The 13,082-nt window shown below is 39.8% G+C and overlaps 1 protein-coding gene across 3 annotated transcripts in view; it reads right to left on the reverse strand.

The window, feature by feature from the left end:
* The window catches only part of APBA1 (amyloid beta precursor protein binding family A member 1), a 213,779-nt gene that overhangs the window by 33,211 nt on the left and 167,486 nt on the right, over positions 1-13,082 (reverse strand). For 2 of the 3 annotated variants that reach the window (XR_012847790.1, XM_075827947.1), the window contains exons 3-6: positions 12,147-12,245; positions 8,014-8,053; positions 5,006-5,151; positions 1,498-1,530 (exon numbers count right to left, since the gene is read on the reverse strand). Coding sequence is in view for 2 of the 3 variants with exons in the window: in XM_075827947.1 (XP_075684062.1) it covers positions 1,498-1,530; positions 5,006-5,151; positions 8,014-8,053; positions 12,147-12,245 (318 nt within the window). In the remaining variant the exon portion in view is untranslated. The remainder of the gene's footprint in view (positions 1-1,497; positions 1,531-5,005; positions 5,152-8,013; positions 8,054-12,146; positions 12,246-13,082) is intronic. The other variant, XM_075827955.1, reaches the window with a different exon arrangement.

The following is a 13,082-nucleotide window of genomic DNA, read 5'->3' on the forward strand; positions in this document are numbered from 1 at the left end:
TCTGGGTGTCGGATCCCCACCTATCGTATACTGATGACCTATCCGGTGGATAGGTACGGTGGATAGGTCATAGATAGATTATGACCTTGTCCGTTAGTGGAAAGCCCCTTTAATAAGTATCTACCTATTCATCTATCTATACACACACACATAAATATTGCCTTTATCTTGCATGGTTATTGTTTATTCGCAACCAGATCTAAGTTTATAATTTTTTTTCCTAATTGTAGACACAAGGCTTCGTTCACATCAGCATCGGGCTTCCGTTCATGGGTTCCGTCAGACCTTTCCGTCAGGGGAACCCATGTACGGAAACCAAACTGAAACCATAGCTTTCCATTTGCATTACCATTGATTTCAAAGGTAATACTTCCATTGCTAATTGTTTCCGTTTGTCTCTGTTCCGTAAAGTTTAATTTTTTTAGGCGGAATCAATAGCATAGTCGGGTCATGGGTAGTCATGGGTTCCTCCGACAGAGCGGTCTGACAGAACCCATGAACAGAAGCCCGACGCAGATGTGAACAAAGCCCAACAAGGATGATATATAAAGTAATGCATTCTACTGCTATTAATTCTGGGACATATACAATTTTCCAGACATTGTATACTGTACAGTGCGTGGTATAGACAATAAATTCAAAGCAGTACACAAGCTTTGTGCAGACACTGAACCAGCAGAGGTCTGCTGGGAGATGAGAGGCCCATTTCAAAAAGAAGCTAGCATAATTCTGTATGTAAATTAGGACCAGTACAAGATAAGTGAAATAACCTAAAGGCCCTATTACACCGGCCGACAATCGGCCAGTGTAGCGAGCGCCGATCAACGAGACATCATTGATTGGCACTCGTTTGCTCCTGTCACAAGGAGCTATGGATGGGGATGAGCGGTCGTTACTCTGATCACTCGTCCCCCTCATACATTATTATCATGTCGGCAGCGCATCTTTATGTTTACACAGGGAGATGTGCTGCCGACAACGATAATATTTCACTTTTTTAAAACGATACGATCAGCAGATGATCGAGCATTTGCTCTTTCATCTGCTGATCGTTGCCCTGTTTACACAGGGCAATTATTGGCAACGAGCATTCTATGAACGCCTGTCTGCCCGATAATTGCCTATTGTAAAACCCCCTTAACTAAGCATTATAAGTAGATTAGGCTTAGACGTGAACTGGTGTTCATAGGTGAAACAACACTTTGCGAAACACCAATATTATTTTAGCAAAATATGCCCTTGTTATAACACATTTCAGCATATAGGAATCCTATTTTTTTTTTAGCAAATAACCCAGCTATTTTATGTATGCCCATAACACATATGAATGACTTAATGGCCAGTGGTTAATGGTTAAATTTAAAGATTTATTTTTTTGTGTAGACTCAAATGGGAGTATATCTTCCACAAAAAAGATGACATACAAAGATAAGAAAATGCTAAATAAAATAATAAAATAAACAAGCATAACAACAAAGTGATGAGATTGTACTGCACCTTCTTCCTGCTTTTGGCTAATTTCTGGGCCATCTGCTTAGCATGAAATAAACAGAGACAGGAATATGGTTAGAGAATAGGTTACAGATACTACTTCTAATCAGGGGAATATAGTGGGCAGCTACACACAACGTAAGACAGAACTCAAGAAGCTGGAACTATCAGCTACGGTGCATACGGTGGCATGACAAATATGGTTTTTCACATATTTCACAGTTGTGTCGTTGCTTGTTTGATGTATATTTAGTGTAATAATGTGGCACATTATACTAAAAATAAAAAAACAATGCCTTAATATCTTTGGAATCCACAAAAAAAAAAAAAAAGAAAACTGCCCTGTATGGAACATGAACTCAATGGTAGTGGAGAAAACTCATATTAAAATATGGATGTAGCATTGCAAAAATGATGAAGATGCAGGGAATGTAACCCTTCATCCCTAAACTGTATATCATCTTAACAGTGGGTGACAAAATTAGTAGCAATACAGTTGTCTTAAAGTGGTTTTCTTATCACAGACATTGGTGGAATATCGCTAGAATGTATAGCACCAACGCCTGATTGGCGTCGGTGTGACCGCTGAATCCCTAGAACAAAGTGAAAGCGGCACTAGGAAGATGCCTTGACAATTTGGGTCCTGTTGGCACCACTCAGCTTTTTCCTGAGTGGTATGATGGTCGAATATTGTATACAAAGTTGTGCGGTGTCTTTCTAACTAGACTGCCAATTCATTCCAGTGATTGGCACAGGGTCAAAGAGATCGGACCCTTTACTGATCAGCAATTGGTGGCATATCCTAGTGACATGCTACCATACCACTGTCTGTGATAAGACTTCTGCTTTAACTATATGTTGAGAGTCAGAATAGCCAAAGAGCTAAAAGAGCTCTCTGGGATTCTTTTTTTATGTAGCCCTCTAATTCATAAAGAATAAGAGGGCTTTGCAAATAACTTGTTTAAAATAAAAATGTCCTCCCTCCCTCCCTCGTCTCCTAACCTGAGCGATAGAGGTGGGAGCCATGTAAGGTCCTGAGTGCCACTGCAATGTTTACATGTAGTGGCACTCAGGTGAGCGGAGCGCTGTTGGGAGGGATTTTTTATATATATTTTTTAAAACAAGTAATTGAAAAGCACTTTTATTCTTCATGAATAAGAGGGCTAAATAAATTGTTCCAGTAGAACCTCTTGATAAAATATGAATACATTGAATTTATTGAATAACTAATACAGGGTGGGCCATTTATATGGATACACCTAAATAAAATGAGAATGGTTGGTGATATTAACTTCCTGTTTGTGGCACATTAGTATATGGGAGGGGGGAAACTTTTCAAGCTGGGTGTTGACCATGGCGGCCATTATGAAGTCGGCCATTTTGTATCCAACTTTAGTTTTTTCAATGGGAAGAGGGTCATGTGACACATCAAACTTATCGAGAATTTCACAAGAAAAACAATGGTGTGCTTGGTTTTAACGTTACTTTATTCTTTCATGAGTTATTTACAAGCTTCTGACCACTTATAAAATGTGTTCAAAGTGCTGCCCATTGTGTTGGATAATACTTTATACCCATCTGTTTTGTTCAAGTTCACTTTTTGAGTCATGTCTAAATATAACCAGATACCATCATCTTTCTTATTTCTGATGTTTACAAAGCTTAATTTAGGCTTTTTCTGTCCGCCTTCCAAAAGACATAGCTTTTTAATTTTTTTGTTGACTTAAGAAGGATTTATGTTTGCAGTTTTTAACGGCCCCATTTAATGTATCATATAATGCACTGGGAAACGTAAAAATTATTTTGTGGGGTGGAAAAAATACACAATGCCTTCATTTTTTGGGGGTTTAATTATTACGCCGTTAACTGAGCGGTAAAAATTACATGTTAATGTAAAAAAAAATATATATATATTTTGTGTTGCCATATTGAGACCCATAATTATTTTATATTTCCATTGATGGAGCTGTGTTTTTTAATTGGTTGATTGGTTGGGTTCATTTGACTTTTTGATCACTTTCTATAACAAAAATTTTGGGGAGGTATAGTGACCAAAAAACAGCAATTCTGTAATTTTTTTAATGGCATTCACTGTGCGGCACAAATAATGTTATATTGTAATAGTTTGGACTTAAACGAACGCAGCAATACCAATTATGTTTATTTATTTTTTTACATTATTTGATGGGAAAATTGGGAAAAGGTTCTTTTTTTAACGTTTAATATTTTTTCCTTTTTTTTTTTAGACCACTAGGGAACTAGAACATGCGATCATTCGATTGCTTGTATTGCAGTTTATTGTGACTTTGTGCTTTTAGCATCCTCATATTAAGCACCTTATTAAAAGGACCAAGATGGCAGACCTGGAGGATAACCATCGGCACCCCACGATCACGTAGCAGGGGGCCAATGGGGTGACAGAAGGGGCGTGATTATTCACCGCAGCATCTAAAGACTTAGGCCCCATGCACACGACCGTAAAAAAACTCAGTTTTTGCGGACCGCAATTGCGGTCCGCAAAAACGGAGCCATTCCCTTTCATTGAACACTGACACCTTTCCGTAGCACTACGGAACGGTGTCCGTGCCGTGGAAATGTTCCGGGAATTATGGAACATGTCCGTTCTTTCGCATTTTGCGGGCCGTGCTCCCATACTTTGTATGGGAGCACGGCCCGAAAATGCGGCTGTCAGTCAGCGGCCGGCCGTGCCCGCAATCGCGGGCCGTGATTGCGGGCACGGTCGTGTGCATGGGGCCTAACACAGCCGGAATTGGAGTTATATCTAATCCCGGCCGTTAGTGTAAAGTGTTAGATGGGGGGCTGTATGAGCCCGCTCCATACAACCCCCCCCCCCCGACTATGATGTACATGTATGTCAAATGTCAGGAAGGGGTTAAGAAGAACACTAAACCTAGAAGTGAATCATGCAAATAACCAGGAAAAACAACTTGTGTGTTTGACAGTCTGTAGGATTTTCTACATGCTCCTAAAACAAACCTTGAAGAGAAAGCAGGAGTAAATTTCATCCTGAGTCATTCCATTTTTATCTGGCAGAGGTCTGTAGAGAATAAGGTTTGGCTAAGGGTGGGGCTTATTGCACTGGATCTCATTTAGCACACAGAGCGGCAGGGGAGTGCTCCCGCTGCAGCCAGTTGCCTCACAGCCAAAGTCAGTTTTGTCTGAGATAAGTGACGAGAAGGGGTTAAAATGCCTGATCTCTGGGACATATTTAAAAGAATTCTGTATATATTTCTGACAGTTTTTATTGCAAAATGAGATAGGATAGGATCAAACAAGAGAAGTATAATAAAGTAGAATTTTCTAGGATTTTTTTAATTTTGGGCATTTTCTACATTTAGTTTTCATTTAAACAATTCTAATTGATTTATGTTATTTTTAGGTTTCCTAATTAGACTTTGGTAAAGATAAATAAAAAGAAGTGTGAGTTCAGATTATTAGGTGATAGCAGTACAATCTCTAAACACAATAAACAACAAGAAGTTTATCCACTTACCTTAATCCGACTAACTGCTTCTTGAGCTTGCATCATACGCACATTCTTAGATGGGGTTTTGTCAGACAGTAGCTGAGTGGAGCCAAGGTAATTGGCAGCAAATATTATACCATCAATTAGATCTTCAGGATCACAGGGTCCAGGGACTGTGAGAAAATATATATACTCTTAAAATAGAGCACTAAACATACAAATTTCTGCACAATCACAAAAGCAAGCAAAAGTTTTTACTTCCATTTTCACAGGGGTCACTATTAAGCAAAAATAAGTTACAGTACACCTAAAAGTCATGGAATAATAACTTGCATATGTCAAACTAAATAGTGGTATGTTTCTTGCATGATAACCTACTGAAATTATTGTACAGAAAATTTTATAAATCGCTTTAAATAATGAATGATATAAGTTTCTTTATTGGCTCTTTTTCAATACCCACTAATAAGATTTCAAGATTAATATTCCATCTTGACACAACATGGTATTATATAAGATAATCTGTTGCTAGGACAGAATGCAATAATGCCGTCATATAGTAGAACTAGTGGATGATAACTGGTACCACAAAATAGTCCCCAACACAATGACTGGGCTTTTAACACTGCCACATATAGTAACAAGCATGGAGTTTGCCTGGTTCTCCCATGTCTCATGGTTCGTTCAGTACTATGTAAATTGGCAACCTACGAAATTGTCCCAAATCTGTGCGGGTGTGCTTTATATAAACATGTAGGATTGTGAGCCCCACCGGGGACGGGCACTATCGAGAGTTCATTCTCTCCACAGCACCAATGACAATGTGGCGCACTGTGCTGTAGCCTCTGATCAGGCCATCTAAATGACATCTCAGGCAAATTAATATTGTAAGTTGAGGGACCACTGTATTATAGTTAGAAATATTACAAAAGAGAGGGGATTTGCAAACTTAAATGTCAACCTATTCTCCCACAGTACTAGACTTGCAAGTTATACATAGTCACTTTGGATCTGTTCACTTATGCAGTTTCATACACCAGTCTTAGCTTTCTGTCCTGCTGGAATAAGATGTGATAGACTTATTAGGAGGCGCAAGCGTAACAACCGCGGCCGTGCACCAACCATTTCTGCACCCCCATCAGACATAATATAAAAAATATTTTTTACTCACCGCTCCTCTTCGCTTCTCCCCTCACTATGCCACGGCTCATACAAGGTCCTGACGTTGAGCAGCGTCAGGGCCTTATATGTGACGCAGAACTCATCATCCTGAGTGCTGTGTCAAATACAACCTATGAGCCGTGGACTGCTGGGGAGAGCCGGAGGGGAGAAGCAAAGAGAAGCGGTGAGGTATGCATACATATTTTTAGGCTTTTTTTATTTATTTTATTTTTTTGTCCAGCACGACCCTTTAGCTTGTTATGCCCCAGAGTGAAATCTACGCCAGATAGGAGCTGGGGTAGATTTCCGCTATAATTGATGCCAGTTTTATTGTGTCAATTATAATAGATTTGTCGGGTCATGGCGACTACACCCCCACGCCCTTTTTTGCAAAAGCTGTGGTGTAAAAAGGCAAAACGTTGCAATTTGCAATGCAAATTGCGACTTTTGGGCTCTTCTGGTACTTTTCTACGTTTCTGGGGTAGAAAGGTTGATAACATCCCCCTATAACTCCAGGGATTTAGAATCAGATATATGTATCTGGAATGTACAACATCCAAATTCTTTTCAAACATTAACTAACCTCAGATATATTTATTTATTCCCAAGGCCACACACCTTTAACACAATTTTACAAAGCTTGCAATACAGTGGAATAGGAAACAAATTCATCATCAGCCATCATTCAGGTAGACCAAGGGTCAGTGTTCTTTGCTGCCGCTATTAAAAAACCCTGCTGCAAAAGTATATACATCCAGCAAGAAGTAATGGCGAGCCTGCACGTAACACCGTCCTCTTGAAATAACGGTAATTTTATGGCAATGCTCAGCTTCATGGTAAAGGAGAAAACAGAGAGGCATACTTCCATCATCCTAATGATAAGATTCTGCCACTCAGTAATGGATAGATACATTGATCACCAGTCAAAGGTAAATTCATTTTAGCCGACTTGTCAGATGAAGATAGGTTTTATAAGGTTTTATCTACGGAAGAGTCTGTCACAATTTTTTTTATTGGTTTTCACCTGTGTGGAATAATTCTTAAATGGGAAAAAGTGGGTAGCAAGTCCAGGAACAGCTAAATTACTTACACACGCATTATGGTAATCCATTATCAGATATCACTAGCTCAGCTAGTACTAGTCATATATGACCCGATTTTTAGACTCAGAGGACACAATATATGTCTATTTTGTGAATGTGCCCATTAGCCAATTCCTATGTAGAAAGATCACAGTATTTGTAGAAAGAGCTTGTCAGAGGTCATCTTGAAATATAATTTTTATTTATTTTGCTTTGTATGCGGGATCTTCGTTTTCTACGGGACCTGCATAGTAGTGGCCGCTTGGCAGTAAATTCATAAACATAAAGGATGCTCAACTTCTACCAAGGGCCCAACTACCTGACTTTAAACTACTGTACCTGGTTTAGCACCTAATACTGTATGCATGGTTTTTTTCTGCCTGCAAAATACTACGTGTGAACTGGGCCTTAGAAGAATGGAGCTCCCTAATAACCGGGTGTTTTCTGATTTATGAATACAAGGCATAAAACAATGTATACAAAGAAATGACGAAAGAAGACAAGGGGCTTGCTGTGCGCCAATGCTTGCAGTGATATCAGGCTACAGACTAAAATATATATAATAAATCAGAATAAGAGAGAACAGAGACTAAATAATGTGCAGTGATTTAATAAATCCTCACACAGAAAACGCACATAAATCTATAAAGTATAAAATACAAACCTGCTTCGGTCTACATTTCCTGTCCCATTCAGAATGATACAATAGGATACAAAGTTTAGATCTGTCCTGGCAATGAAAGCAATGTATGCTGCTGGCATTTCTGAATGGCTATGCATTCTCATTCTTACCTTCTACGTAGGTCGGGAACGAAGCCAGGCTCTTTCTGGACTGTAAGTAAGACAAACAATGTTTGTTTCAGATATAAGCAAGACGTATGTAACAAGGTAAAATAAAATGTCATCATGCTCATGTCACACAAAAAATAGCAAATGCAGTCCGACTTGTTAAAATAAATTAGAATGTTCTCAAACTATTAGCACAGACGTGTTTTATTAGAATATTTCAGTAAAAATGGAAGCAGGCTTGTATCTGCAGGCTCCTGGTTTGACAGTTGGGCAATGCTTGAAAACACTGCATGCTACCTCGTGAAGTTACTGCCTAGAAGACTGTCAGAGGATCGCAGGGTTTCCAGGGGCTGAAACTGCAAGTCTGGTAAAACATTTATAACTCCAGTTTATTCTTGTGCCTATGAAGCTAGGAGGAAAACAAAACATTTGACTGATTGAAGACACAAATATACCGATATGTAAGTACATCACATAACATGTATACATCTGCGCTAACGCTCCGTTCCGAGGGAGCTTCCCGTCGGAACGGAGCCCTGACAGACACAAACGGAAACCATAGGTTTCCGTTTCCATCACCATTGATTTCAATGGTGACGGATCCGGTGCAAATGGTTTCCGTTTGTGTCTGTTGTGCAGGGGTTCCATCGTTTTGACAGAATCAATAGCGTAGTCGACTATTATAATATATATATATATATATATATATATATATATATTGTGTTAAAATTCTGCCTCTGCAAGCAGCTACAACACATAAAGAGGAGCAGCGAGCTGTCAGAGCGGCTGCAGGTTTGTCCTTGTGAGCTGCCGCATTCATAAACCTAGTTTCATTGAGATCTATTAAAGCCCTCTCGTCTGTGCGGCAGATCACTATGGACAAACCTGCAGACGTTCTGACAGCTCGCTGCTCCCGTGTACTTGTTGTAGCTGCTTGATTAGTACAGAACCCCTTTACCAACTTTAAATGGCACCAATTCTGTGACATGGCTGTTTTTATTTCTCACCACCAATAATCTCACTCTGCAGCTTCCTTATTATGTACACCTTTGAAATTGTTTTTTTTTTATAAAAATGTGTATCAGTGTGTTTGGTGCAACTTTCTAAATACTTTTTATTATACATTTTTACTTTTTGAGATACAGCTGCTTTGTATCCTGTATACAGAGCAGCTGTATCTGGTGCTAAAACCTGTATCAGTCAAGTCACAAATCAAAAAAGAACCGCAGCACACATTCCTAAGGTATCAAAATCGAAAAAAACACTTGCAATAAATATGACCTCATGATACTGATTAAATATGCAAATTCAAAACATTAATAAGATCAATACAAACGATCCCATAATTCAATACAGACATTAAATATCAGATGACTCACTTACATAGGTTTAAGGCCTGATTTACACGCGCGTGTGCGTTTTGCGCATGCAAAAAACACGGCGTTTTGCGTGCGCAAAAGGCACTTAACAGCTCGTGTGTCATCAGCGTATGATGCGCGGCTGTGAGATTTTCTCGCAGCCGCCATGATTATGACACTCCGTTTGGATGTTTGTAAACAGAAAAGCACGTGGTGCTTTTCTGTTTACATTCAGAGTTTGACAGCTGTTGCGCGAATCACGCAGTTCGCACGGAAGTGCTTCCGTGCGGCATGCGTGGTTTTCACGCACCCATTGACTTCAATGGGTGCGTGATGCGCGAACAGCGCACAAAGATAGGACATGTCGTGTGTTTTTTTCAGCGGACTCACGCTGAGCAAAACTCACGGACTGTCCAAATGCCCCCATAGACTAATATAGGTGCGTACGACACGCGTGAAAAGCACGCACGTATATCACACTCGTGTAAACAAGGCCTAACAGACAGAAATCGGGACTCTCAATGCAAATAAATTCATTGATCTTTGTTAAAGGCTAAATACGCATCAAATCGGCCAAATCTAGCCATCTCTAATGCCCATGCACAAACCACAGACTACGTCATGAAAGCGTTGACCTGTACTACGTCACGGCGTATATGCATCATAAAACTCTAAATTAGAGAAAAGTTCTCTTTTCTGGTTTGTGACTTATATATTAGGGGACTGAAAAACAGCAATTACCCTATATATACCTAATATTGGAATAGCCTCAGAAAGTGCAACTTGTCTGTGGTTACCCTGTCAGCACACAATAGTAGTTTTACAATGGCCTGTGTCTGGTGTCTGTGATAGATTTGCAATGAAACGGCTGGACAATTGAATTCCCCCCCCAACCCTGCAGGTGAATTATCAGTTCTTTGTCTACATATTAAATGAGCAACTATAACAATCAATATTTCAACTATTTATGGCTCTATCAGAGCACGAAATCTTTCAATTTCTATCACATACAGTGGACTTAAAGAGGACCAGTCACCTCTCCTGACATGTCTTTTTTAGTAAATACTTGTATTCCCCATCAAATAACAATTCTAGAACATATTTTCTGAGTACTCTTCGTTGTGTTGTTCTTCTGTTATTCCTCCTAGAAATGTATGAATAAATTTACAACTGGTAGTTACTATTCCCCTTGTCAAAGGGGCGTGTCCATACACAGTCTCACTCTGTCAGCTCTGATTGGACATTGTCAGTCTGTGTAGGGACACACCTCTAACTAGTAAGGGTATGTTCACACTGCCTATTTTCGCACTCCTCTCCATTCATTTCCTCAGCGCATAGTGATCTTGCTAGATCAGTATGTGCTGTTTTATACTAACACGTTACTGAAGTGTTTAGACAGTGAATAGACATTTTGGAAACTAGACCCCTTGAGGAATTCATTGTAGTTTTTATGGGGTTCCTTGCGACTTTTTGATCAATTTTTATTCAATTTTTTATGGGGCGTGGTGACCAAAAAAACCAGCAATTCTACCATTGTTTTTTATTCCTTTTTTTTTTACATTGTTCACCGTGCGCTATAAATGACATATTCACGTTAATCTGCGTGGCGATACGATTACGGCAACACCATATGTTTATAGTTTTTATTATGACTTATGGCGTTTGCACAATAAAATACTTTTTATAAAAGATTTACTTTTTGTGTCGCCATATTCTAAGAGCCATAACGTTTTTATTTTTTCATCAAGAAAGCCGTGCGAGGACTTGTTTTTTGTGTAACGAACTGTAGTTTCGATCAGTACCATTGTAGCATTGGGTACATGTGACTTTTTGATCTCTTTTTATTCCATTTTTTGGAAGGTGAAGTGACCAAAAAAGGTGTAGTGACCTCATGCACACGACCGTGATTTTCGGGTCAGCCGGCCGGCCGGCCACGGCCATAGGAATGGATGGGGCCCCAATTCTTCCATGGATTTTAGGGGGAATAGCGGCCGCAAAAGCACGTGTGCATGGGGCCTTAGGGATAAAGGGGGATTTTTACTTTTATTACTTTTTTGTCCCACTAGGGGACTTGTAGGCAAAAGGCCGTGATCGCTATTTTAATACACTGCACTACATGCGTAGTGCAGTGTATTAGAGCTGTCAGTTACTCACTGACAGCAAGAAGAGTGGGTCTGGACTTTGTCAGGAGCCACTAGGCTTCCGTAGATGGCATAGACGGAGGCCATTGTCAGGCCTCCGGTTGCCATAGCAAACATCGGCACCCGCGATCATGTCGCAGACGCCGATGGTGTCTTAATCCCTAGGAAGCCGTGACCGCTATTGAACGCGGCTTCTAAAAGGTTAATCAGCAGGGACCACCACGAGGCAGCAGTTGTCACAACTGTCTGTACGAGGCAGCAGTTGTCACAACTCCTGAATGTGCCGGGAGGGGGGCCGGAATGGCCGTTCCTCCCGAGATGTGCTATTACGCCATGGAGCATGAACTACGCACTTATCATGACCTAATAGTACGTCAAGGAGTGGGAAGTGGTTAATGAGCCGTTTGAACCTATGTAAGTGTGCACAAGAGTAAGCATAAAAACTAAGTGCATGGCACTCTAGAAAGGGATTGAAAGAGCGCCCTCAACAGGACAGTTCACAAAACATTTTGATGTTGTTTATTATTATGTTCCAATATGTAAAAAAAAAAAAAATTCACATGAAGGGTTCCAAAGTGATGTTATCTAAAGATCAAATAGATAATCAAAACAGATATGGACAGGGAAGTAAGCCTACCTCTTTATTTGAGGAGGATTCTGCTAAATCACTGGCATTCTGATGATGTTGTTGGTTTGTGGATTCTGCTCCTTGCGTGGAAGAATCAGGAGACGGAGACTAAACACAGTAAAAAAAGGAAGAAATTACTAATCATCAAATCAGTCTTTATTGTTGTGCTGTGATTTACAATTGCTTTAAAATTATTTCAAGTAAAAAATACACTATTTGGACAAAAGTATTGGGACACACCTCTCAATCATTGATTTCAGTCCCATTGCCACGATGTATAAAATCCAGCACCCAGTCATGCGGTCTGCCCGTACAAACATTTGTGAAAGAATGAGTCATTCTAAAGAGCTCACTGAATTCCAGCGTGGTACTCTAATAAGATGCCACCATTACCACAAGTCAGTTCATGAAATTTCTTCACTACAAGATATTCCTCGATCTACTGTGAGTGATATTATTGAATATGGAAGCGTTGAGAGACCAAAGCAGCTTAGCCACAAGTTGGCGCATTTTGAACTGTCTGACAGTCTGAAAATAAAATCGAAGCCTGCTATGCGTAGAGTTGCACCGTTTTCACCTATTAAATAAATGTGGCGCAAACTACATCTCCTTGCAGACCACGCCCACTTTTCATGTCACTTTCAAAATTTGGTGAATGATGAGAAAAGTCGCAAATTTTATCCTAAATTTGTCAAACAACACCGTTTGTGTTTTTACTTAACACAGTTCACGCCAAAACCTGGCGTAAACTGCATAATGAATGTGGGCCAATGGGCTCTGCTGAACTGAACATTGCATAAAATATAATGGAGAGGGCCCGTAAACAGAAGTTTTATGTCACAGATCCAAGTGTCCTTACACATGAAAATGATGAACCCCCATAATCGTACAATTATGAAACAGATTTCAATATGTTAAGGACTCGTTCACACGCTGCGGAATTGC

The sequence above is a fragment of the Rhinoderma darwinii genome, chromosome 1, assembly GCF_050947455.1.
Source record: "Rhinoderma darwinii isolate aRhiDar2 chromosome 1, aRhiDar2.hap1, whole genome shotgun sequence".
In the NCBI taxonomy this organism is placed as follows: Eukaryota; Metazoa; Chordata; class Amphibia; order Anura; family Rhinodermatidae; genus Rhinoderma; species Rhinoderma darwinii.